The 22,624-nt window shown below is 39.2% G+C and overlaps 2 protein-coding genes across 7 annotated transcripts in view; one reads left to right on the top strand and one right to left on the bottom strand.

The window, feature by feature from the left end:
• The window catches only part of HNRNPR (heterogeneous nuclear ribonucleoprotein R), a 667,870-nt gene that overhangs the window by 389,521 nt on the left and 255,725 nt on the right, over window positions 1–22,624 (top strand). The window lies entirely within an intron of this gene.
• Window positions 1–22,624, bottom strand: part of EYA3 (EYA transcriptional coactivator and phosphatase 3) — a 146,264-nt gene that overhangs the window by 91,052 nt on the left and 32,588 nt on the right. For 2 of the 4 annotated variants that reach the window (XM_032805937.2, XM_032805941.2), the window contains exons 2-4: window positions 7,718–7,816; window positions 3,575–3,618; window positions 1,840–1,919 (exon numbers count right to left, since the gene is read on the bottom strand). In XM_032805937.2, the coding sequence (XP_032661828.1) occupies window positions 1,840–1,919; window positions 3,575–3,618; window positions 7,718–7,750 (157 nt within the window). In that variant the 5' untranslated portion in view covers window positions 7,751–7,816. Of the gene's footprint in view, window positions 1–1,839; window positions 1,920–2,507; window positions 2,604–3,574; window positions 3,619–7,717; window positions 7,817–22,624 lie in introns of those variants that run through there. The other 2 variants (XM_032805942.2, XM_032805944.2) reach the window with 2 other exon arrangements.

The raw sequence follows: 22,624 nt of genomic DNA, 5'->3' as shown, positions 1-22,624 counted from the left end.
GAATGTGCTGTGGCCCCTGGGGCTGAGCTGGTGAAGGGGATGTCCAGTTTCCTGAACTTGGAGGAAGACTTAGTCCCAGGCTTACTAGAGTACTTCTTAATCTCCCAACAAGGCCTCATCATGGGTGGGTGGGTGGGTGTGTTCTGCTGGAATCAGAGTTGGACGTAGCACCAGGAGGCACACTCCTCACAGAATCGGGCCGATGTACGGTGGGGAAGGAGGGATGTTCCCCAGCCTGGGTCTGACTGCATTCTCATGGTCATCTCCATAAGATACTTGTGGAGATGAAGTGCACAGCCCTCTTGGGTCCAGTTGGGGAAGGACTGCACATAGCCATGAGCTTCTCCCAAGCTGTAGAGGCAGCGTTGAATTGGTTGGCACTGACTGAGCGGGATAGCGGGCAAGAGGTGCAGTTTGAAGCCCAAAGTCCTCATCATAATCTGGTATCCGAAAAGAGGTACGAATGGGGGCAGGAAACCCTTGAAGTCTTCACTAAACTGTTAGAACTATTAAAACTAGAAATGAAATAAAACTAAGTAAACTGCCTTAAAAACTGATAAAGCTATTTACAACTCCAATTAGAATAGTATGAGAGAGGATACTGAAGGTTCTGGTCCAGACCATGTGGTGGTGAGAAGGAACTGGAGATGCAGTCGGTCCACCCCACCCTTTATATCACCTTGGATGGAAGCACGAGGCGAGTCAGGGCACATGCATGGACCAACGGACACTACTTTCAAATTCTCTGACTCTGAGCGCACGATGCGCAAGCATAACCACACAGTGGAATACAATAGGGACCATCACTTAAACTTTTAGTGCGGTAGCAAGGTCAACACAGCCAGTTAGTGCACAGCAAGCGGAGTGCACTATAGATTTACACCTCCGCTTGCTATGCACTAATTCTTCATCTAGACAAGCCCTCGGTGGATTATAGACACCATGCAAGTCCTCAAACAGGGACCCTCACAGAGTTGTATTCTGTCACCTCTTGTTCATCTATGTTAAAGGCACTAGGGGACATTTTCAGGCATTTTGGGGTACCAGTATGCTAACGACACTAAGCTTCACATCAAGTACAGAGGATGTACTCCCCTTCCCACCTCTGCCACTGTCTCACGGTGTGACCTTCCGCGAGTTATTTATTCTGCGTCTCAGTTTCCCATCTGCAAAATGAAACTACTTACCCTCACAGTGGTTTTGAGAAACTTTTTCTGTAAAGCTCTGAGAGCGTCAGATTAACTGCACTTTAGCAGTGCAAATGATTGTAAAACACTCCACTCAGTGTTTGTGTTGAGGTAGTAACAATTTATGAGAGACGGTTCACATTCGTCATTACCAAACAACAGTCCCTGCCCAAAAGAAATTACAGTCTAGGATTTAGACAATGCACAAAGAGGAATGAACAGGCAAATAGGGGAATGGGGAAGACACGGTAATGGTAGAGAGTCAGGAATGTTGCATTAGTAGTCACAGGTGGTCATCAACTCCAAGGCCAGGCAGTAGTGATTTGTGGGCACCGCAGCAAAGGTAGGTTTTAAAGAGTGATTTAAGAAGTTACGATAGAGCCTTTGTAAATTTTGACCAGGAGTTCTTCTCAAGAACAGGGATGTGCATGGGAGAGGTCAGAAAGGTGTCTGTGAGAGAAACTGACAGGAGGGAGATGGAGATTGGCATCATTAGTGGAGCAAAAGCAGGGGATAGCCTCTGATAAGTAATTAGATTTGAAAGATAAGGTGGGGTAAATGGTGAAGGACCAAGAAGTTTGTGCTCGGTGCAAAGACCCTGAGGAAACAATGGACACAAAGATGGGAGTGAGAGCATCAGAACGAGCCTTACTTTCACTTGACATGGGAAGGTTTGGGCCAAGGCTTGAAGATTCAGATTTCTGATCACTGACTTCTGTGGTGCTCACTTGACTGAAAGGATAAAAGCACACATTAGCTACCAATATCACAAATCTGTGCACTAACAGCACTGGATTTTGACCTTCCTAGCTAAAAATGGGCACAGGCTGCTAGGGAAACACTCCGCATTCTGTCCTATTTCACATATACCCACACACTAGAATCTGAAAGATATCCTTGCATCTCTTTGTACAAACCTCAAATCCTCACCTCCTTCAGAGTGAGTATTAACTCACTAATTTTCTCAAAATAATGAAAACTTTTAATAGAACATGGAAATCTAATATAAGCTTTGTTGTAATGTGTAAAAGTGAAAAATCCCAAAGGGACAAAAATAATCCATGTCAAAGCTGAGTCATGGGCGGCCAAACAAGGTGAATCGGCAGGTAGCGATCAATTTATCGGGGATCGATGTCTCATCTAAATGCGATATATCGATCCCCAAACATGCTCCCGTCGACTTCAGAACTCCACCAGAATGAGCGGCAGTAGCAGAGTCGATGGGGGAGCCGCAGCCGTCAATCCCACATTGTGAGGATGGGAGGTAAATCGAAATATTCCCATAGCTGAAGTTACGTATCTTACATTACACACACACACTCCCACCCCCAGTGTAGACCAGGCCTTAGTAGTCAGAGCCAGAGTCCACGGTCACAAGACTGGGTTTAGGAGTCAGCTGGGTCAGGATACCAGGAGCTAAGAAGCAGGAGACAAACCGGGGAGATCTGAACCACAAATCAGGAATCAGAGTCAGGCTGGATCAGGACACCGAGAGGGCAGAAAACCACAAATCAGATGCTAGGAAATCAAGCAGCAGGAGCAGGAAGTACAAGGAACGCAGTCCAGAATGGGGTGGAGTCCAGTTGTTTGGACAGCTTCCTGTTCCTGCTGCTGGCTTAAGTAGGGCCAGCCAGCCAGTCAGCTTCTCCAGGACTCTGCCAATAGGATTGCAAGGGCAAAGCCTCAAACTGGAGCTGGGCTCCTTTCGTCCCAAGCAGGCAAGCATCTGCAGACTGCCAGATGGAAGGCTGGAGCACGGCTGCTCCTGGAAATCGTGCAGACCCAGGTTTGAGACTCATGGGTCATGACAATCCAATTAAAGACAGAAAGACAATCAGAAAAGACAATGCTGTCCCACTCATTTTCTCATACAATTTGATATGCATAGCACGCTTCTCTCTAAATGTAGTAATAGTGATTAATATTATCAAAGTAAAGATGTACTTAAAAACAGCTGCTAAGCAAAAACTCTGTACCATTGAATTAATTCCAAAATACAAGATCCTATCAGTCAGAGAATTCCTTACACAGTGAATGGCTGTCTCACCTGACTGCTCCATGGAATGTATTAAATAGAGCACTACAACGCAATAGTAAAAGCAAGATGTAAGTTGATACTATTTAAATTCTATGCAGTCATTCACAGAAAATGCTTTTGGCAAGATTTAGCATTCTTAAAAAGGCTCATTGTGTCTCAAAGAATATTTTTGTTTAAAACAGAAATTTCTCAAAATTGTGTTCATTGATAAAGGAAGATAAATGATAGAAGTCCAGGTCTTGTGAGAAATGCACACAGCAACATAAACCTGTTTTCTCAACTGAAGCATAGAATGAAAACAAGAAACTGACAACTGGTGAACACTAATAACAAAATCAGTACTACACACCTTAAGTTTTGTTCTCCAGATTCCTGCATCTTGGCCTTTTTCACCTGCAAAGATGAAAATGTTCAAAGACACCATGAGAGAGATCTGTCCTTGACAATCTCTGTACACAAGTAATAGGCTGCAGCTACAAGCTAATCACTGTTTGCAACACCATTACTATTAGTAGCTGTTTAAATTCAAGTAACCTTATGTTTGAGTCCTGGAGTTAAATAGTGAAACCTGTAAGTTCCCTGATTTAAACAACTAGTGCTACCCCAGAATTTGTTTGCAAGGTTGCTTTTTCCCTGTCTCCCTCCCCCATCCCCCTACACATTTTTTTGCACTGGGATACTCAGCTCCCAAGGTTTGATAGTGACTGTTCTTTGTAACTCAAGGAACTTCGTTAATTCTAAAACAATCCTATTCTGAACAGATCTAGCACTCAAACTGCAGCCACTGCTCAGCTGCCATGAACTAGGATCTTTTATCCTCTCCCTAGCAAGGTAATACCTGAAGCAAGAAGTTTAAATCATTTCTTTGTTCACAACAGTAGCAAATCAGAAGTCCCAACATGCATTTTAGAGTAAGAGAAATTAAACTAGTATTTAATACTGCATTTGTGGATGGCTCACTAGTCTTAACGGTAGCATGATGTATTATTGTAGGGGGATGAATTTAAACACAGATTTGGTTGGCCACTTCTGGTCCAAAATGGACTAAAATCCTATGAAGACTTTAAAAAAAACTACAAGGAGTCCGGTGGCACCTTAAAGACTAAGATTTATTTGGGCACAAACTTTCGTGAGTAAAAAAACCCACTTCTTCAGATGCATGGAGTGAAAATTACAGATGCAGGCATTGTTATACTGACACATGGTTTGGCCAATGTCCCCGTATCTACTCTAGCAACACCATCAGAGGACCCAACCACATCCGCCACACCATTAGGGACTCATTCACCTGCACATTTACTAATGTGATATATGCCATCATATGCCAGCAATGCCCCACTGCCATGTACACTGGCCAAACCAGACAGTTTCTACATAAAAGAATAAATGGACACAAATCGGACACTGGGAATTGTAACATACAACAGCCAATAGGGGAACACTTCTATCTTCCTGGACATTCTATAACAGATTTAAAAGTAGCTGTACATAAACCAAAAAAACTTCAAAAACAGCCTTCAAAGAGAAACTGCAGAACTAAAATTCATTTGCAAATTTACCACCATTAATTTGGGCCTGAATATGGACTGGGAGTGGTTGGCTCATTACAATAGGGCTTCTAGTTATAGCAAAAGAATACAACAGAATGACTGGCTGTGAATGCAACCGCAGTAAAATAGTGCTCCAATCTCAGCTTCCGAGATTGCAGAATACCACCCAACACTGAAAGCTCATGCATAAGTGAAGAGCAATGCATTTTTCAGCCATCACTCTAGCCCAATGGTGGCTATTCCTCCTCTCTGCTGTGGCAGCAGCAGCAGCTCTAGCTTTCTTGTTGTTGGTGTTTATGGGAAGTAATCACCATATGCAGGATGTATCTGATGAGTATTCAAATAATACTTTAAAATTGGCCACGCTCATGAGATTTTATTGATTCTTGAAATTTATATCTCAACTTTGCAAAACTGTCAAGAAAAATTTACCAGCTGTGACACAAAATCTACCTGCCCACCTTTTGCCATGCAGGGTTGTTAGAATAAGTTACACAGAATTATATCACTTTTTTTTTTAAACCGATCACGGTATGGGATTACTTTTGAAAATTGTAATCCCGATAAATAATGCAATAATTTTTCATAAGAAACAGTAACCCTTGGATCACTTACCATCACTCTTGCCACATACCTACCTCCCCACCTTTGTCTTCAATTCCCAGTCCTTCTGGGAACCCTAAACCACTGAGAGCAGGGGAAGCCCACCTAAAGTGGCAACCCACACTTTGCAGCAGACAGCCCCCTCTTACTGTTGCAAAGCACTTGGAAAGAAAAGAAGGGACAGCAAAAAACAGGGACTAAATTGTCCTGCCTATCAAGATCTCAGGATGCAGGACATAACCTTTATGGTGGGATATTTTGAAATGGGTAACAATCACATCACACAACATCCATGAAAAGCAATTAATGTAAACTTCAAGCAGACATTACAGTTATTCCATATTTAATTAATACTGACTGAAACAGGAAATAATAAATTGTCTGGAATTACTCCTTTTTCCCCATTCTTCCAAATATTTTGGTAAAATAAATCACATAAGTAATCAATAATATGTAACACTATCTTTTGTACTAGTAATCAGTAGTTTGTAATAGATTACATTTTCAAAGTAACTGTTGCCATAATTAATCAAAGGGGGAAAAACTGGGAACCCAGATATATAAAATATCAACCAACTGCTAATGAGCTAGTAGAATTTTGCAAGGGTGAATTCATTCCTTTCTTTATTTTTAAATGGTAACAGTAGGTTTCAACAATGCTCTCACTGTGAAAAATAATGTTAGCTACATTCATTAGTTCCCTCCTTCAATAGGTACAGGTGACAAACAAATATTTACAGGCAATACAAATTCCACATCAGTACAGTGATCAATGTAGTCCACCAGTCCATCTCTGACAGTAGCTACTAGGAGACTCAGAGGAAATTGCAAGGAAATTCACAGTGGATAATTTTGGAATAATCTGCCCATTGAGAAAGTTTCCTACTAATTCCTGTCAGAGGCTGGTTTATAAATGAAGCATGAGGATTCATTGACCTGTTTTCCTTACCTATGGATGCTATTATGGATGTTTTCATTACCTATATAAATGTCTTATCCTTTTCTCAATCATACAGAGCTCTGAATCTCAACTGAATCTTCTTGTGGCAGTTTCCCACTCATATGTGTGTAGTATAGGAGAGTATTTCTTTGATTAGTTTTAAATTTCCTGCCTTTCAGTTTAAGTGAATGTCCCCATGTCAGTTTATCCATTCTTGTGATACACGAAGAGTTACAAAATATTAACTAGATTTCTCAGATAAGTTAACTGGAGGAGATACAGTTCTTCAGTCTGAACATCCCCAAAATATTTCCTATGCGAAGATTATTAAATTTACATTCCTCCCAAAAATACCCCCATGTTTTCTAGTACGTTTGATAACTTCAGTATAAAAAGTAGTCACAGACTACCATAAAAATGAAGAAATGTTTTCTTGTTTTGTTTGCATCAACCTTGACTGAATTCTAAATATAATATTGTCATTAATTTTTTGTTTTAAAGTAATGTATTTAATTATTACACTGTTGAATTTACTTTAAAGTTAGATGTAGGACTTTATACCAAATATGCTGACTATTATCCTGCATTCACATTTACTCTTCCAGAACTGACAATAACATTCCATCTAAGTAATTTAAAAAACAAATATGCACTAACATTTCAAATATCTTTAAGAACTTTGTCAACAAATTTTCTATCAAGAAGGGCATGATCAGTGATAAGAAGCACCTCTGAGGAATTTTGACATTGTAAATATAAATAGTAAAAATTAAAATGTCTTATTTTTGTTACAGTATTTAAAATCAGTTATTCACCCTCAAATCTTTATTAGCAGAACTTTGGTTTTAGGATGCAGCAAATAGGATTTAAAAACATATATCACTCCAACCATACTTCTTACCTACTGACACTGTTAAATTAAATTAAAGGTGACTATACTGCTTTCCTGCAACAGCTGCTCACAATATACTAGGGAATAGGGAACTTCTCTAAGATCTCCAGGGTACCAGAAGAAATTAAAGAGCATAGAGTTTATGGTAACTATTTTACAAGTGCTATCTTAAATAGTAATTTTTCATTTTCTATAAATGGTTTGAAACCATGTATTTCATTGTACAGGTTCTGAACAAAGGAAATACTTATTATCCATGATTTTAAACGCAGATATTACAAACTTCAAATGTACCTATCTACTCACTTTATTACTGTAGTTTGCATAACCCCAGTTAGGCTAAGGCACAATATATTTTACCAACAGCAAGAACAATCCCCACATCTAGAAATACACAACAAATGTAAGACATATTTCCTGTTATCCATTAGAATAATGACAATTGACTTTTTTTTAGACTATTGACTTATTTTCCAATAATTTCTAAGATTTTACAAATATACTTACAGGTTGTCCTGGTAAGTCTTGTCCCTCTTCCATGAGTATTAATATTTTTATTATGCTTAAATGGTTAGAATGTGTGTCTTCATCTGCAGTCTTCAAAGCCTGTTAAAAAAGGTGTTCATAGCTTTATATACTTTGTGGGGTGCTTATCATTTAGGCTATCAGAGAATATTAATTTCTATATTTTCTGCTCTCAAGCTTTCTAAAGTCAGGTTGCCATCTCTAAAATAAGAGACCAAACTCACATATGGAGGTTTTCTAAAACAAAGATTTACCATTAAGCCCCAAAGACATAAACAATGGTGTGGGGGGGGGGGGCTTAAACGCACGTGGCACATTTCTACTGCATTTCACTTGTAACATACTCACTATAGAAGCCAATATATTAAACATTTCAATCATACACGTGCGCTGTGATTGTAAAAACACTTTAGGATTACCAGAGTTAATTTAAGTGATCAACTCCAGGCTACTATGTCAGTAAACAGAATGATACAATCTAACCTGTTTTAATTTAGAACATTTACATAACTGTCACACAAAAAATCAGGACATGACACGACTAAATGTTTCTACAAGCAAGACTGATTATTAGCAATAACTGTTTAAATTGCACACTTAAGAATGAGTAGTCTGACCTTTTACTTTGAAAGAAAAAGTTAATTTCAAAGAAAGTAAAGATTTTAGTACTAAATGCTATCTGTATTAAGTGCCAACTGTAACAAGCAAGAGTCAAGACCCACTGGAATTACCGGAGAAAAGTGACCGTTCTGAGGGAGACTACTTTCAGAATTGTTTTACTGAATTCTTATAGTCTGCTATTCAAAAAATAAAATAAAATAAAATAAAAACATTACTTCTGCAGTGTTTTTTTTCCATTGGCTGGCTTTTTGGCATTTAAAAAAATAAAATCCACTAGACTTATGCCAATAAACAGTACCAACAGGATGCAAAATGTCAGAGGTTAAATAGCAACACCCAACTTTGAATATGAACTATTACAGTTTAAAGTTTAATTGCTCTTCGATTACCTCTTTATCTCCAAACCACTGACGTAAAAACCATCGGCCAAACTCAGTTCACAACACTGAAATCAATGAGTGTTTCAAGAACTGATTTACCTTCAATATGCATTCAATGGAGTAAGACACTTCTCCCATGATGTACACTAAGATGTGAACAATTTCATACCCTCCCTATAAATCAGTCCTTCCCCACAAAAAGATACATGAAGCACACAAAAGTAGTACACAGCCATTTTACAGCTAGGTTAAAGCAATCACAAAAAGCATACATCATAATTTAGGAATACATAAATAACAGCAATGTTCATAATTTATTGACTGTGTTAGACTTAGATCCTGTCACATTGCCATGGGCTTCAATGGAAACAGGATTGGCCCTATATTCATATCATGTAGCAGCTGTTCTCTCAGCATTTAGATTCTTATATTTTGCCCCTTATGTGGTATCTGAGCACTTTCCATATAATGAAATCATCCCAATGAAAAATAAATAGGTCAAGAGGTATGACCTTACACAATATACTCAAACTGAGCCAAAAAATCCAGTTCAGTTCAAACCAAAACTAATTTTTTAAAATTTTTCTTGAGAAAAATAAATAAAAAAATTCACTTTGGGTCAAACAAAACCTATTTGACCTGATATTTCTCAGTTTTCCATTTTGGGGTTGGGATGTGTGTGTTTGTGTGCTATATTTTTTATATATATATAAAATAAAATTTACTGTGTATAGCACACACCGCACAGCAGATGAAGGAGTGGGTGGTAAACTGAATTTGTAGTTTGTCTTTTTAAATTCATAGCATCATCTTACATATAAAATGTTAATTTCCTTTTTAATTGTAATTTACTCCATTTAATAAATAAAGACTGGAAAGGAAAATTGTGGAATTTAAAGATTCTTGAAATATTTTCAGAACTACAGAGTAAATTCTTTGAAAGTTTACAGCTGAAACAAAAAGAGTACTACTTTACAAATCAGATTTTGATTCAAATTCTCTCTGACATTTTGACCTAACACTTCCATAAAAAATGTTTATTTGGCTTGGTTTTCTACGGAAAGCAAGAGTGAAAACTTTCTTAGTTTTCTGATCTGGATTTTTAAATTTGGTGTTTTCAAATAAATCATAGGGCAAATTTGTTCTCACAAACGCTGGAATTAGCACTCAACAACTTAAGCCAAACTCACATCTAGTTTATAAATAGAGTTACAATTACAATAAGAAGATCCTCCTTTTCAAACAGATAGCACAGCTTGCCACCATGAATGCAGAAAGCTTCTCCAAATCAAACCATTTACTACACCAAAATCAAAATGAAATCAAAATGGAGAAACTTCTTGTCTAGTTGGCAACTGAACTTGAGCCAAGACTGTTTCCCAGAGGAAAGGAGAGTGTGAAACATTTGCTATAATGAACTGCCATTTAAACAGAGGAAATCCTATAAAGACCAATCCAAGCTGTAGTTAGAGTTACAGAGAAGCACACAGAACACAACCAGCACAAGAGAAAGCATGCACTATAGGGGTTGGGATAACTGTAGTGCAGTTAGATAGATGATTAGGAGTTCTCCAAGCAACACAGCTTTTTAGTTTAGAGTGTCTGTTTAATGTTTTATTCACCTTTTGTCAGGACACAAGATGGGTGGCATATTCCATATTATTTAGCAAACACACACCTATGCTGGCAGAAAGTTGGTTAAAAAGTTAGAGAAAATGAATTCTAATTTTCACCATTTTTATTACAAACTAATTTCAAAAGCAGATTTTTTAACTCATAAAAAATTAAGGTAATCATGCTTTGATAACTATATCTACACACTTTCCACTGGACAATCTTTAAAAACCAGTACAATCATATTTTACCAAAACCATCCTCAGCATCCCTAGCTCCCCTATATAGTCTGAACTGTTGTACTGTTTCATTTAGTCCATATACTTAGGTCTTCAAAACTTCCAAATGATGGTTAACCTAAAAACATGAAGTCACAGCTCAACAGATTAAGAAATCAGAGTATTTTCAAGAAGAAAGTAACTGGTATTTGGGTATAAGCTTTCATGGGCTAAAACCCACTTCATTGGATGCATGCAATGGATAGTATAGTAGGAAGATATATATACACAGAGAACACGAAAAAATGGTTTCTTTTTGCTGATACAAACCAACATGCCTACCACTCTGAATGACAGGAAGCAGTCTGGAGTTTCAAGATTCTGAATAAGATTTGTGAAACAATACATTTCTTTTTTTAATTGTGAAAAATAATTGTGTCATTAAAGGACAAGTTCAGTGTTTAACTGCTGAACTGTCTTCAAGAAACAAGATTCTACTGAAAATAAATAGCAATTTTCGTAAGCTGCAAAATAGAATGACGGAAATATAGCTGACACTGAAATCTGAATCAAATTAATAAAGTTTTAGTGCTGATATTTTATTTAAACCCGATTTGTAATTGTATTAATTAATTTAAGCTACTTTATTATCATTATGGGCAAGTAGCTGTTTCCTAGAGCAAGTATTATAAAAAAGAAGATTCCAAAAAGATAGGTGCTTTACACACCATTTTCTTTAGTTTGTTCAATTTACTGAAAAACCATTCTCCTAAACTTCAAAATAAAAGAAACAAAAAGCAGAAGCATGGACTATAACATTTCATATATCAATTTCTCTGGCTTCTGTTCCTATAGCAAAATTCTGACACTGTATCTCCATGCCAAACCTATGTTAAAAGTGCTGGCAAGTAAAGAGTCTTGTTGCATTAAATCCTATTTTAAAAATCTTAAACAGGCAAGTTTGGAACGTTAAAACCTAGTGAGGATAGAGATAATTCCCTCAGCAACCCAGACTAATATTAGTAGCAAATAGCAATCTCCTTTTCCAGAACCATCGGCTTTGGCTTTGAGTCTTGAAAATGTCAGCTGGAACTTAGTACATCTCTCAAATTGCAAATGATTAAAGTCAAAGATACTGTGATATGAATACCACCAGATAATTAAAATATCAGTGAAAAGCACTTTAGATACTTTTTTATTATTAAAAAACAGTCACTGCTTTTTTGCTCAAACTGTATTTGCCTGAATGTATACTTTTCAGATTCTACACAATTTTAAATAATGAAATTAAAGATACTAAATAGAAAACTGTAATGAAATATTTCACTATGATACGCTTTGAGGTTTTAAAATGTACAATATTTAACACATTTATTTCAATCCCTTATCCCCCCAAGGACCACCAATATAGTGTTTCTGCATGTGGTGGCAATTAATTCTGGAAAGAAGGGGTTAAAATAATGTTAAGGCTCTGAGCTACAATGGAAAAAGATATTTCATGATGATCTGCCCCATTTCTCTACCCTATGGGCATACAGAATTAGACAGGAGACAGCTCTGTTAGGTCACCTAGTCCATCATCCAACCAATTCCTTAAAATATACTTCAACACTTCAAAATGTATGGTATTGCAGAGTGCTTAGTATTCAGGAACTGTGCAGTGTCTAGCTGTGGAAGATCCCCAAAGACCCTTTTCTGTATTTAGTGTCTATATTTTATTTCCTTTAGGGTTTCACTGAATTAAAAAATACAGCAGAGGGAGACGAGGACAGGAACACTAAGTTAGTATTATGTACTGTATTGTTACCAGGTTGTCTTACACTGACATTGTAGAAGATCCAAAAAGCGAGTGCTCGTTTTACTACTGTAACAACGATTCTGTGCCACAGTGCATAGATACATAAATGCAGTAGTCATAACATGGAGTTAGACTCCATATGGGGACCACAAAACAAAAAAAACAAAAAAGAAACTGTAGTTATCTAAAGTTAAGTCCAATTGTGATCTATAGGCTTGTATACAAAGTGTTAATACACCGTAAAAAAGAAAAGAATTGGAAAGTTCTTTATTTATAGTTGATATCAAAAGCTGCTTCTGTGAAATAGCTAATTCCCCTTAATTTTTAATTTACAGAAAACCACACATTTTATGGATACTATACAAACTCCACTGACTCCTTTATGATGCATTGAATCTGTTTTATTACTGTCACTTTTGCTCTGAATGTTTAATTTCCTTCTCTCCATACGATGATTATTGTACAATACATAGAGCACCTACTAGATTAGCATGTCTTTGAGCAGTGATAATATAGCACAGAATCTCAGCAAATTATTCAAGCATTTGTGGTCTTCTGTGACATCTATAATGTCAGTAAGAAAAATTCTGTTCACATTCACTTTGTACTGTACTCAAAGGATCTATTAGAAACACTATTAATATAAAAATTCAATATTCCCACATGTGCCTTTTTAATACCATAAACCAACAAAGGAAATACAACATAGAAAACTGAATGCAGTGAAGGAACCTTAAGGGGTCTGCCTTTAAAACAATCTAAAGCAAATAAATGTAGAGTGAAGGCTGCTGCTTCCTACAACATAGGCAATACTGGTGTGCAGTGGGCTGCAGATACTAGGCATAAACAGAAGCTGAAGTTGTTAAAATAAAAAATGTCCATACTAATACAGAGGGACAAAATTACCTATTAAAATACAGGGGGATAAAAATACATATTTGCCAAAAGGAAAAGGGCTCCCTAGGGGAAAAATGCTATCAAGATGAGAGACTACAAATAAAGTAACCAGTAAAACTTAAAATAAACTGTAAAACACTGAAGCCTTGTAAGCCATCTTAGCAAACTCTACCTGTAAAAGCAGCAGAGAATCCTGTGGCACCTTATAGACTAACAGACGTAAAGTCTGTAAAGTCCGTTTACAGTATTTGTACACATTATTATATAACATCTCCTCTTTGCAGAATGAATATGCCCAATTTAACTGTGACAATGCTGACTACAGAAAACACTGTCTAGCGCTATCTATGTTCTAGTTAACAGAACAATAGTAAATATAATTGAGTGAGACTAGCCTACTTGGCATTTTGAGATAAGAGGCTAAGGACACTCAACTTCCTCTCTTATCCCAAAGAAAGCTGGATCCCTCAGGACAGGGTTGAGGCAGACTACTTAGTGAGATTGCACTGTTACAGCCTCACTGTGTCTACACAGTAGTTGGAGGCTCTTGCCCTCCAGGATCACCTTTTGTCAGCAGCAAATTCAGTCAAAAATTGTACTGTCATGATGAGAAAAAAGCTAACAGAAACTATTCAAACAAGGTCTATGCAAACTGCTTTCAATTTAGTTTGACACTACAGGGTGGAGTAGGCTAGACCCAAAAATTCACCTCTGGATTGCTGTATTTTTCAATTCACCACTCTCACACTGTAAAGCAAAAGGTAAAAGTTTGAATAAGCGTATTTCTACAAAGTCAACATTAAAGCGCTGCCGGGGCAGTGCTTTAACATGGCTGTGTAGTTGTGGCTCCAGCACTAGGAGAGAAACCACCTCCACAAGGGGAATAGCTCCCAGAGTTGGGAGCATGGCTCCCAGCATTGTAGCACTGTCTACACTGCCAATTTACAGTGCTGAAACTTGCATCACTTGGGGGTGTTTTTTCATAACCCTGAGTAAGGAAAGTTTCAGCACTGTAAGTGGCAGTGTAGAGAAGCCCTAAGAGTCTCAGTCATTGCTTCTATCCCAAGGGGGTAGTTAAATCATTAAATTGTTAGATCCCACAAGGTCGATGATTGGACTGAATCTATTGTACAAATACCACAAGGAGGTTTACATGTTTCTGCCCCAACATATACTGTATTGTCACTCTTTTGTGGAATCAGGAAATAGAACCACTTAAATAGGTAAGGAGTTAAGAATATTTCTGTATTTGCATTGCTAATTGCTTTTTCTGCATTTGGAGCCCGAAGATGGTAACTTTTCAATCTCCACACAATGACCTCTGTTCCTCCATGTCAGAATACAAGCAAGCAGTCATGCATATACAAGCAAAGAGAGAGGTCTACTTCCTGTTCCAAGAGAGGACTTTCTTGCGCCCCGGTCCCTACCCAAAGGACAGTTCAGATGGGTTCCTTGGGTTTTCCCACTACTTCATTAATCAGCTGGCCAAAATTTTCCCATTTTTCATTCAACTTCCAGCATTCATTTCCATTAGTGATCTCCTATTCCCCACATCCAAGTCCTCTTCTTCAATTAATCAATGTTCTACCTGGAATCAGCCAGCAAGGGGCCTCAGCCTAGTTCCAAATTTAGACAATTTTCCATTTTGTTTTAAGTTCAGACCTATGTGAAATGAATTAGGGCTTCAGCTGGAATTCTTACTAGTAGAGCTGTCCAGGAGTGAGTAAATCTGAGGACTAAACTTCACTTTTTCTCTCCCTGAAGGGGTCACTGAAGGGCAGAGGGATGGCAAGATGTGCCTCCAAAACAATGCAAACGGATAACTAAATGGACAAAAAGAAGGCTTGATTCTCTAGAATGGTCAATCTGGCAACTTTCGATAACACAAAATTTACTTTAAAAACATGCTCAGAAGCAAAAGTAGCAGCAGCATTCAGTGACCAATATTAACTCCAGTGATACAGAAAAAAGGCTTTTAATAAAATGCATGTGCCACTAAGAAATGAGAGAATTTTAAAATTTTTAAGTAGATAATTCCCCTTTCAAAAGTAAGCCCTGAACTAGGATTGAAGGATCAGGTGCCATTTGGATCCAGTGATTTTCAAAAACTAATTTCAAAAAAGTTATATCCAGGATACACAACCAAAATTTGGCCACCTTCAGACCCTCCCACCAGATGTGGAAGACAGCACCCACTCACCCATATATTTGCCTGTATGCACTGGATTTACATTTTAATATCTTTTCCACGTGAGAAGTCATAAAATTCCATGGGACCAGTACCTTAGTGATTCTCTTTAACAGAAACACCAACAGGTGAGTTAACAGCTCTATTCCAAATTTGGGATCACAATTCAAGAGATTCTCCTTTCCCATTTTATCATCTAACCACATTTATACTCCATATTACATTTTATTAATTCTATTTCAAAACCTAGAAATTAAATCCTTACTATAATATTAGGGATTCCATTCTAGAAAAGGTTGTGTTTTTTAACAGAACGATAATTGCTCAAGACTCCTTAAGAGTTCTAGAAAAGTCTTCATTAAAATTAGTCCTTTTATATTAAAAGAAGCAATCTTTGTCCTTTAGCATTTTAAAATTTTTTCAGAAGATTAACTTTTCTTCACAATGGCTTTTTTGGGGAATTGTGTCTATCTTTTTCTGTTATTAAAACTTCAACGTTATGGAATCTATGTTTTACTATTTCACATGAAATTTTAGTTATGCTCTAGTATGATAAAATCATTTTATTCTGAAGGCAGAAAAACACTAAAAGTAAAAGGAATCTCTTGGTAAGGCTGGAGTATTTCTGATTGCTTAGGAACATCTATAAAGATTTGTCAATATTCAGAAGATCCCGTACGCTGCCAGGTAAATAACCAAGAAATGCTTATGGCTTTTCAGTACTTTGGAGCAATATAGCCAATATAATATGATTTAGTTGGTGTTGGTCCTGCTTTGAGCAGGGGGTTGGACTAGATGACCTCCAGAGGTCTCTTCCAGCCCTAATCTTCTATGATTCTATGATTCAGGGCAGCTGAGCTGTAGATTCGCTGAGTCACTGATTTTTATTAAGAAACCCCTGAAAGTAAATAATCTAACTTCTCAAAACATTTAAAATGCAGTAGACTGTAGTTCCCCTTAGGCTTTTTTAAATATAAAAATAATACTTAAACCATTTTAAAATAATGCTTCGTTCAGGTTATGAAAATAAGTTACAACCTATGAGGAGACATGAATGAGTGAATAGATGTTAGTAGCACTACTGGTAAGGGCAATCTTGTTTTCTAATGTTTACACATTATGTTAAGAAGGAAAACATTATTTACCTACAGCATTATGGCACAAACAAGAATGATTAGGTCATGTTAGGATATAGGGTTAACCTAAAAGAGCAATATGTCAATATGTAAACAGCCTTATAATCAGCAGCACTTATCATAGCAGCTTTAGTCTTTACATCCTAAACTTTATGTTAATACTAAAAGCTTCCTACCACCTGAAAAAATCTGTCAGAGACATCACAAATCCAACAGCCCACAGCTTTCCTACGAGAAGTGAATTATTTGCCATTCTTCTTACTCCAGCTCTTGTGTCTTAAATTTAAGTACATGAGAAATTCCTTAAACATGTAGACCAGCAATGCAGACTGAGTTAAAGATCATGAAAAATGCTATTTGGAAGCCCCAGACAGTTATGAAGGACATGAAACAACCAGATCATAAAGCAGCTCAACGGGCTAACAAAATTTGAGGGTATTAAATTACGTGTTGTTTAATGTGCCTTCCTACACTTAAAAAGATGAGGTTTGTGTAAGGGAGGAATATCTCTGATGGGAAAAATAAAACATTGGGAACCCAGCTGGGAGATAAATTTAACTCTTGTTTATGATTTAGTACAAACTGGAGAACCATAACACATTAACATTAGTCAAATTAATATATATTTTTAAAAGACAAAAAAGAACAGGGACACCAAGGGCAACAGCAGAGCTTTCTTGGGGGCTGTTCCAAGATTGTGGAATGAACTCTCCAAGGAACTAAGGACCATCATAATCCTTATCACCTTCCACTCCAAGAACAAACGTGACACGTTAATAAAAATTGTAAATAGTCACACTGCTTAGTAGCATTACCCTAACACCTAGCGCTAGTGGAAGGCATTCAGACACTACGGTGATGAGCATGGTATAAGAATCTATATAGAATAGACACTAGGCAGGAAATAAACCAAGGTACAAATGAACCAAAAGGCTTTTAAAGTAGTATAATTGACCAAGTCAGTTCAGAGAAAAACATACACTGAACCTTTCATTTCTTCATGCGCAGAACTACTCTGTAACAATGTTCCTGAGCCCCATTCATGAATAAATCCACTCTATTTGCCTTATTAGAAATGTAATTTAAAAATTTCCACACACAGAGTGTGCCCCCCTCCCCCCTAATTCCCTAAGCACTTAGGACAGGGATCGGCAACATGCGGCTCCAGAGCCCTTTGGCTCCCCCTGTACAGGCAGCCATTTTTTGAGGGGGTGCGAAGTGCAGGCTTTGGCTGGGAGGTGCTTACCACAGGCGGCTCCCAGCCAGGGGCATAGCAGGTCTCTGGCCCCACACTGCTCCCAAAAGCAGGGGCTGCAGGTATGTCTCTGTGCACTGCCCCGTCCTCACAGCTGCAGGGGCGGTGCTTGCGGGCACAGGCGGCACACGGAGACACACCCCCCGGGGCGCGCAGAGACGTGCCACTAGCCAGACGCTTCCAGGAGTGGCATGGGGTGACCGCCTGAAGCCTGCCTGAGCCCTGCTGCACTGCCGGCTGCCTGTGGTAAGCTCCTCCCGCCCAGAGCCTACACCTCACATCCCCTCTCGCACCCCAACCCCCTGCCCCAAGTCAGAACCCCCTCCTGTACCCAAACTCCCTCCCAGATCCCGCACCTCCTCCTGCATCCCAGTCCCCTGCCACAGCCTGGAGCCCGTTCCTGGTTATATTCAAATTCAAATGGCAGAAGTCACATTAAAAGTATTGGTGAGTAGTAATAACTTTAATATATTCAATTCTAACTCTACAAATAGCTTTGCGTGTGATGCAGCTCTCGAAATATTTTGGTCAAAATACTGAAAGGCTGCCGACCCTTGACTTAAGATCATGGTGATCCATCCCTCCAGCTGAGGAGAGCTAGCTCTCCACAGCCAGTTAAATACCCCTCCTAGGTTGCACCAAGGGTGTTTGAATAAAACATACAGCTAATGAAGCTAGGGGCTATATTGACTTGCCTGATTGCATTCCCAGACAGGGAATAAAGAACCATGTTTGAGATGCAAACTCTGATCTCCTTACTTGCACCTTAAAATAGCAGTCATGTTATATGAGCCATCTACTTTATTTCTGAAAGAAAAATGATCCAGTCTGCCAAAGTCCAGGTCTAGCAGGTCAGCTCACACAGCCACAGCATATTAATCACTAAGAGTGACCTGTATTTATTTACCTTAGGCTGCCCTCAATTTTATTTTCAACAAGAAGCAATAAATATTTTGCAAATGCATGTCTTGACTTCATATGTTGACTATTAAAGGGCTGCCAGGATCCAGCACATTTGAAGATTAATCTCTAAATAGATCTTTCATCATTTCCCCAAATCTGTTTAAGTGCTCAGCCATAAGCCACAACCATATTTAAAACATAGTAACTATGGCAAACTTAGTGATTTCTCATTATTATTTTGCTTTAGGAATGGCCATGATACTTATCATGGTGCAAGCAGTTCTAGGACATCTAGCAATTTGCGTCTTAGCAACCACTGATTGCCAGAGTAACCTACTCAAAAATTTAAAGAAGGAATGAATTCTTGGGTAGTTTAGTATTTTTACTAAAAGAAAATTGTTTCAACATCAAATTTCAAAGCTTTACTGCCAGTTAACACATCCATCGTGTTCCCAAAATTTACTTCAGAAGAAGGATACTATGGAAGTACTGGCCTGACCACAGGACAAGAGGGCAAGACCTCATTAGTACAAGTGCCATCAGACGCTATCCCCCTCTGTTAGCAAGTCGCTTAACCTCTCTACGTTACTCACTCACTCAATCTGTTAAACAGGTGTAATATTTAGCCACCTCACAGGGATTTTGCAGAAAGCATAGCCATTAGAAAATTAAGCGCATGTGTAAGTATAATTACACAAAAAAGTCTTTAAAAGAACATTAGTGAGGTTGCAAAACTAAGCATTCCATAGTTAGGAATTCCAGAATTAAGGTTGTCTCTGCATATACATAACGATACAGTCTTTAAGTATGTGATTACATACCGTTTTTTCCCATAGTTGCCCTTCCCTCCTTCAGTGCACAGGTTTGAGGGTGCTCAGTGAATGAATTAGTGTTGTGTTGGGAAGGAGACTGTTGGACTCTGGCCTCATTTGTTGCAGAAGATGAAAGGAGTGCGTAACGGTCTACACTGTTATGATCACCACTTTCACAAGACTATGTTAAATTGTGTACAAAGTATGAGGTATCACTTGAAAAGTCATAATCTGCTAAATATCATTATCACGTTGGACTATGTATAGCAACACTATATATGCAGTTATGAGACTCTACTATATGACATGCGTCTGACAAAGTGGGTATTCACCCACGAAAGCTTGACACAAGACTCTTCGTTGCTTTTTACAGATCCAGACTAACACATCTACCCCTCTGATACTTGACTACTATACAATTGTTACTGAAATATGCTGTAATTCTGGGTAACACCCACAAACCAGTTTTTCAGTGACAAAGATACACTGGCCCCAGCCAGGTGTTAAAGAGCTTAAGCTGCCATTCTGCAGCAGGGGAAGGTATAAACAAGAAATTTTCATTTAATCATGTGGACAGTCCAGATCTTATGTCAATAAGAGACTGCTTGTCACCTGCGTGCGCCCCAGCTGTGGGTAATCCTCAAAGAGGGGAGAGTGGCATAAGAATGGGAGACAGTGGACTCGAATTTACCTCTCTCACCTCTGCTCATGACATCAACGACTCTCAAAAAACTGAACCCAGGCTGAAAGAAACCAAGCCCGTGAAATTTTCTGCAGAATATGGTAAGACAAAACCTTTTGCTTTTAAGTTCACTTAGCTTGTTACATTAGGTATTAGCTTGCATTTTACCCTTTTATTTTCTTTTGTAACCAATCTTGACTTTTATGCATCATCGCTTATAATCACTTAAATCTATCTTTCTGTAGTGAACAAGTTAAAACAATAAGATACATTTAACCACTGTGCTTGGATTACAGTGTGTGGGAAACTCCAGTTGGGATAACAAGGCTGGTGCATTATCATCTTCCTTTGATGAAATGACAGACTTTATGAGCTTCCACTATTCAGAAGGACACTGAGCAGTACAAGACACACATTTCCGGGTAATGTCACAGTGTGTAGTGAACTAGGAGGTCTAACACCCTTCACAATACTATCCCTGTTTGAGCAGGGTTTCTCCACAGTCTCTTTACCTTTGGAGTCTCACAGCCTTCCATTCCTTCCTCACCCTTCTGGTCTCAGCTAACAACTGACCTGCTCAGGCCCTGCAGCTCCTTTTAACTGAGCCAGTTGGACCCTGATTGGTTGCTTTCTGTAACCTTTCTAGGTAGGCTTGGAGGACCCACCTTCACTGCTCCTTTCTGGGTCGGGCTGGGGTGTAGTAGGATTATGAGCTCTCCAGCGGGGGCCTCAAAGGGCCCAGTACAGCCCATCACACACCCCCTCACCTCAGGGGCATTCTGAAAATATATTCATTAATATTTGTGAAGCACTCAGATATTGAAGAGCACCAGTGAAAAGCCTGTGAGGAAATTAATAATTCTGCCTTGAGAGCAGGGTTTGAATAGTATGCAGTAAATAAGACCTGGGGCCACACATTAAACAATAAGGGGAAAACAAAATTTTGAATAGCTGCTCATTCAGTGAACCCTGTCCATCCTGTGCACTGAAAGAGGCAGGGATCCTGGGGGGGGGGGGGGGAATAGTATGTTACTGTGTAATTGAAGACTGTACCATAATGCATATGCACAAGAGGGCTGAATTAAGGTTGCACAGGTAACTTTAATTCTAGTAACTATGGAGTGCTCGACTTTGCAATCTTAACAGTGTTCTTTTAGTATAATTGTGTGTGTGTGTGTGTGAGATCTTCTAGGTTTTTTAAAAAGCAAACTGAAAAAACACAGAATTCCATCACGCAGCATCATACTGACTGCCCACATGATTAATCGAAAGGGTTGGAACCTTTAGATCCACCTCACAGACCTCTGTCACTTGAGCTAATGGAGTAAATGATAGTAAGAGTAAGTTGCTATCCTCTGGGTACACCTGCATTAGTGAGGGCTGGGACGCTTTGCCAATGGGATTCACAGCTATTTGCTGACAGCAGAGGAATGGTGAGACTCGGGGATCTTGGGTTCCATCCCAGGCTCTGGAGGGGACTGTGTTTAGTGGGAATAAACCCTTCTGCCCATTCCTCCTAAGATTGACTCCCTCTGCCCCATTCCCTTCAAACTGTCCCCTTTCTTCCCCACCACTAGTTCCTCATCCCAGCTTCCACTCTTCAGGTTTCTGACCCCAGTTTGCCTTTTGCAGAAGCCCTCCTCTCACCCCTCTAGTCTTCCATCCCAGTCCGCCTCCCCAACCCTTCCCAGTCTCCCATTCAAACTCCCCAGCCTCCTTGCACTTCCCTTCCCTGATCTGTTTCCCCACCCCCATTTCATCATCCAGTCTCAGTGCCCTCTCCTCACCTGGCACCTTGTCCCTGTCTCTGTGCAGCCAGCGCCAGTTCTTCCTCCACACCCTGGCTTCCTGTCAGTTCTGTCTCCCCCCACCCACATTGGTTCCCAGTTCCAGTATCCCTCTTGGCTCCTCATTCAATCTCAGTTCCACTCTCACCCACTGGCTCCCTGTGCCCCTTTCTGGCTCCCAGACCTAGCTTCCTTGCCCAGCCAGTGCCAGTCTCCACCCCGCAAGCTTCCCATCCCAATCTACCTCCCGGACCCTCCCCAGGAATGCTCTAGGTCCAGCTTTTGTCCTCTCTGCATTTAAATCAGACAGCTTCTTCCTTCCTCCTACACACTGCCTGAGTGGAAGTAGGTGCATCATTGAAAGCATAAAAGAGAGACAGACTCCCTGCTCTCAGTTCTAGTGCCCAGCCCCACCTCAACTCCTATCAGCCATTACCTGCACAGTCCAGCTTCACCCTTGTAGCGTGGGGCTATAGGGAACATGCTCAGTCACTCTACAGGGATAGCGCATGCAGAGTTTGATAAGCACTAGATGCAGACTGAGGCTTGACTTGAGCATGCTCAATGAGGACAATAGAAAAGTTACCTACCTGTACAG

The sequence above is a fragment of the Chelonoidis abingdonii genome, chromosome 25 (assembly GCF_003597395.2).
Source record: "Chelonoidis abingdonii isolate Lonesome George chromosome 25, CheloAbing_2.0, whole genome shotgun sequence".
Classification (NCBI taxonomy): Eukaryota; Metazoa; Chordata; order Testudines; family Testudinidae; genus Chelonoidis; species Chelonoidis abingdonii.
The sequence above is the reverse complement of the archived record's forward strand: the minus strand, read 5'-3'. Positions and strand labels throughout refer to the sequence as shown.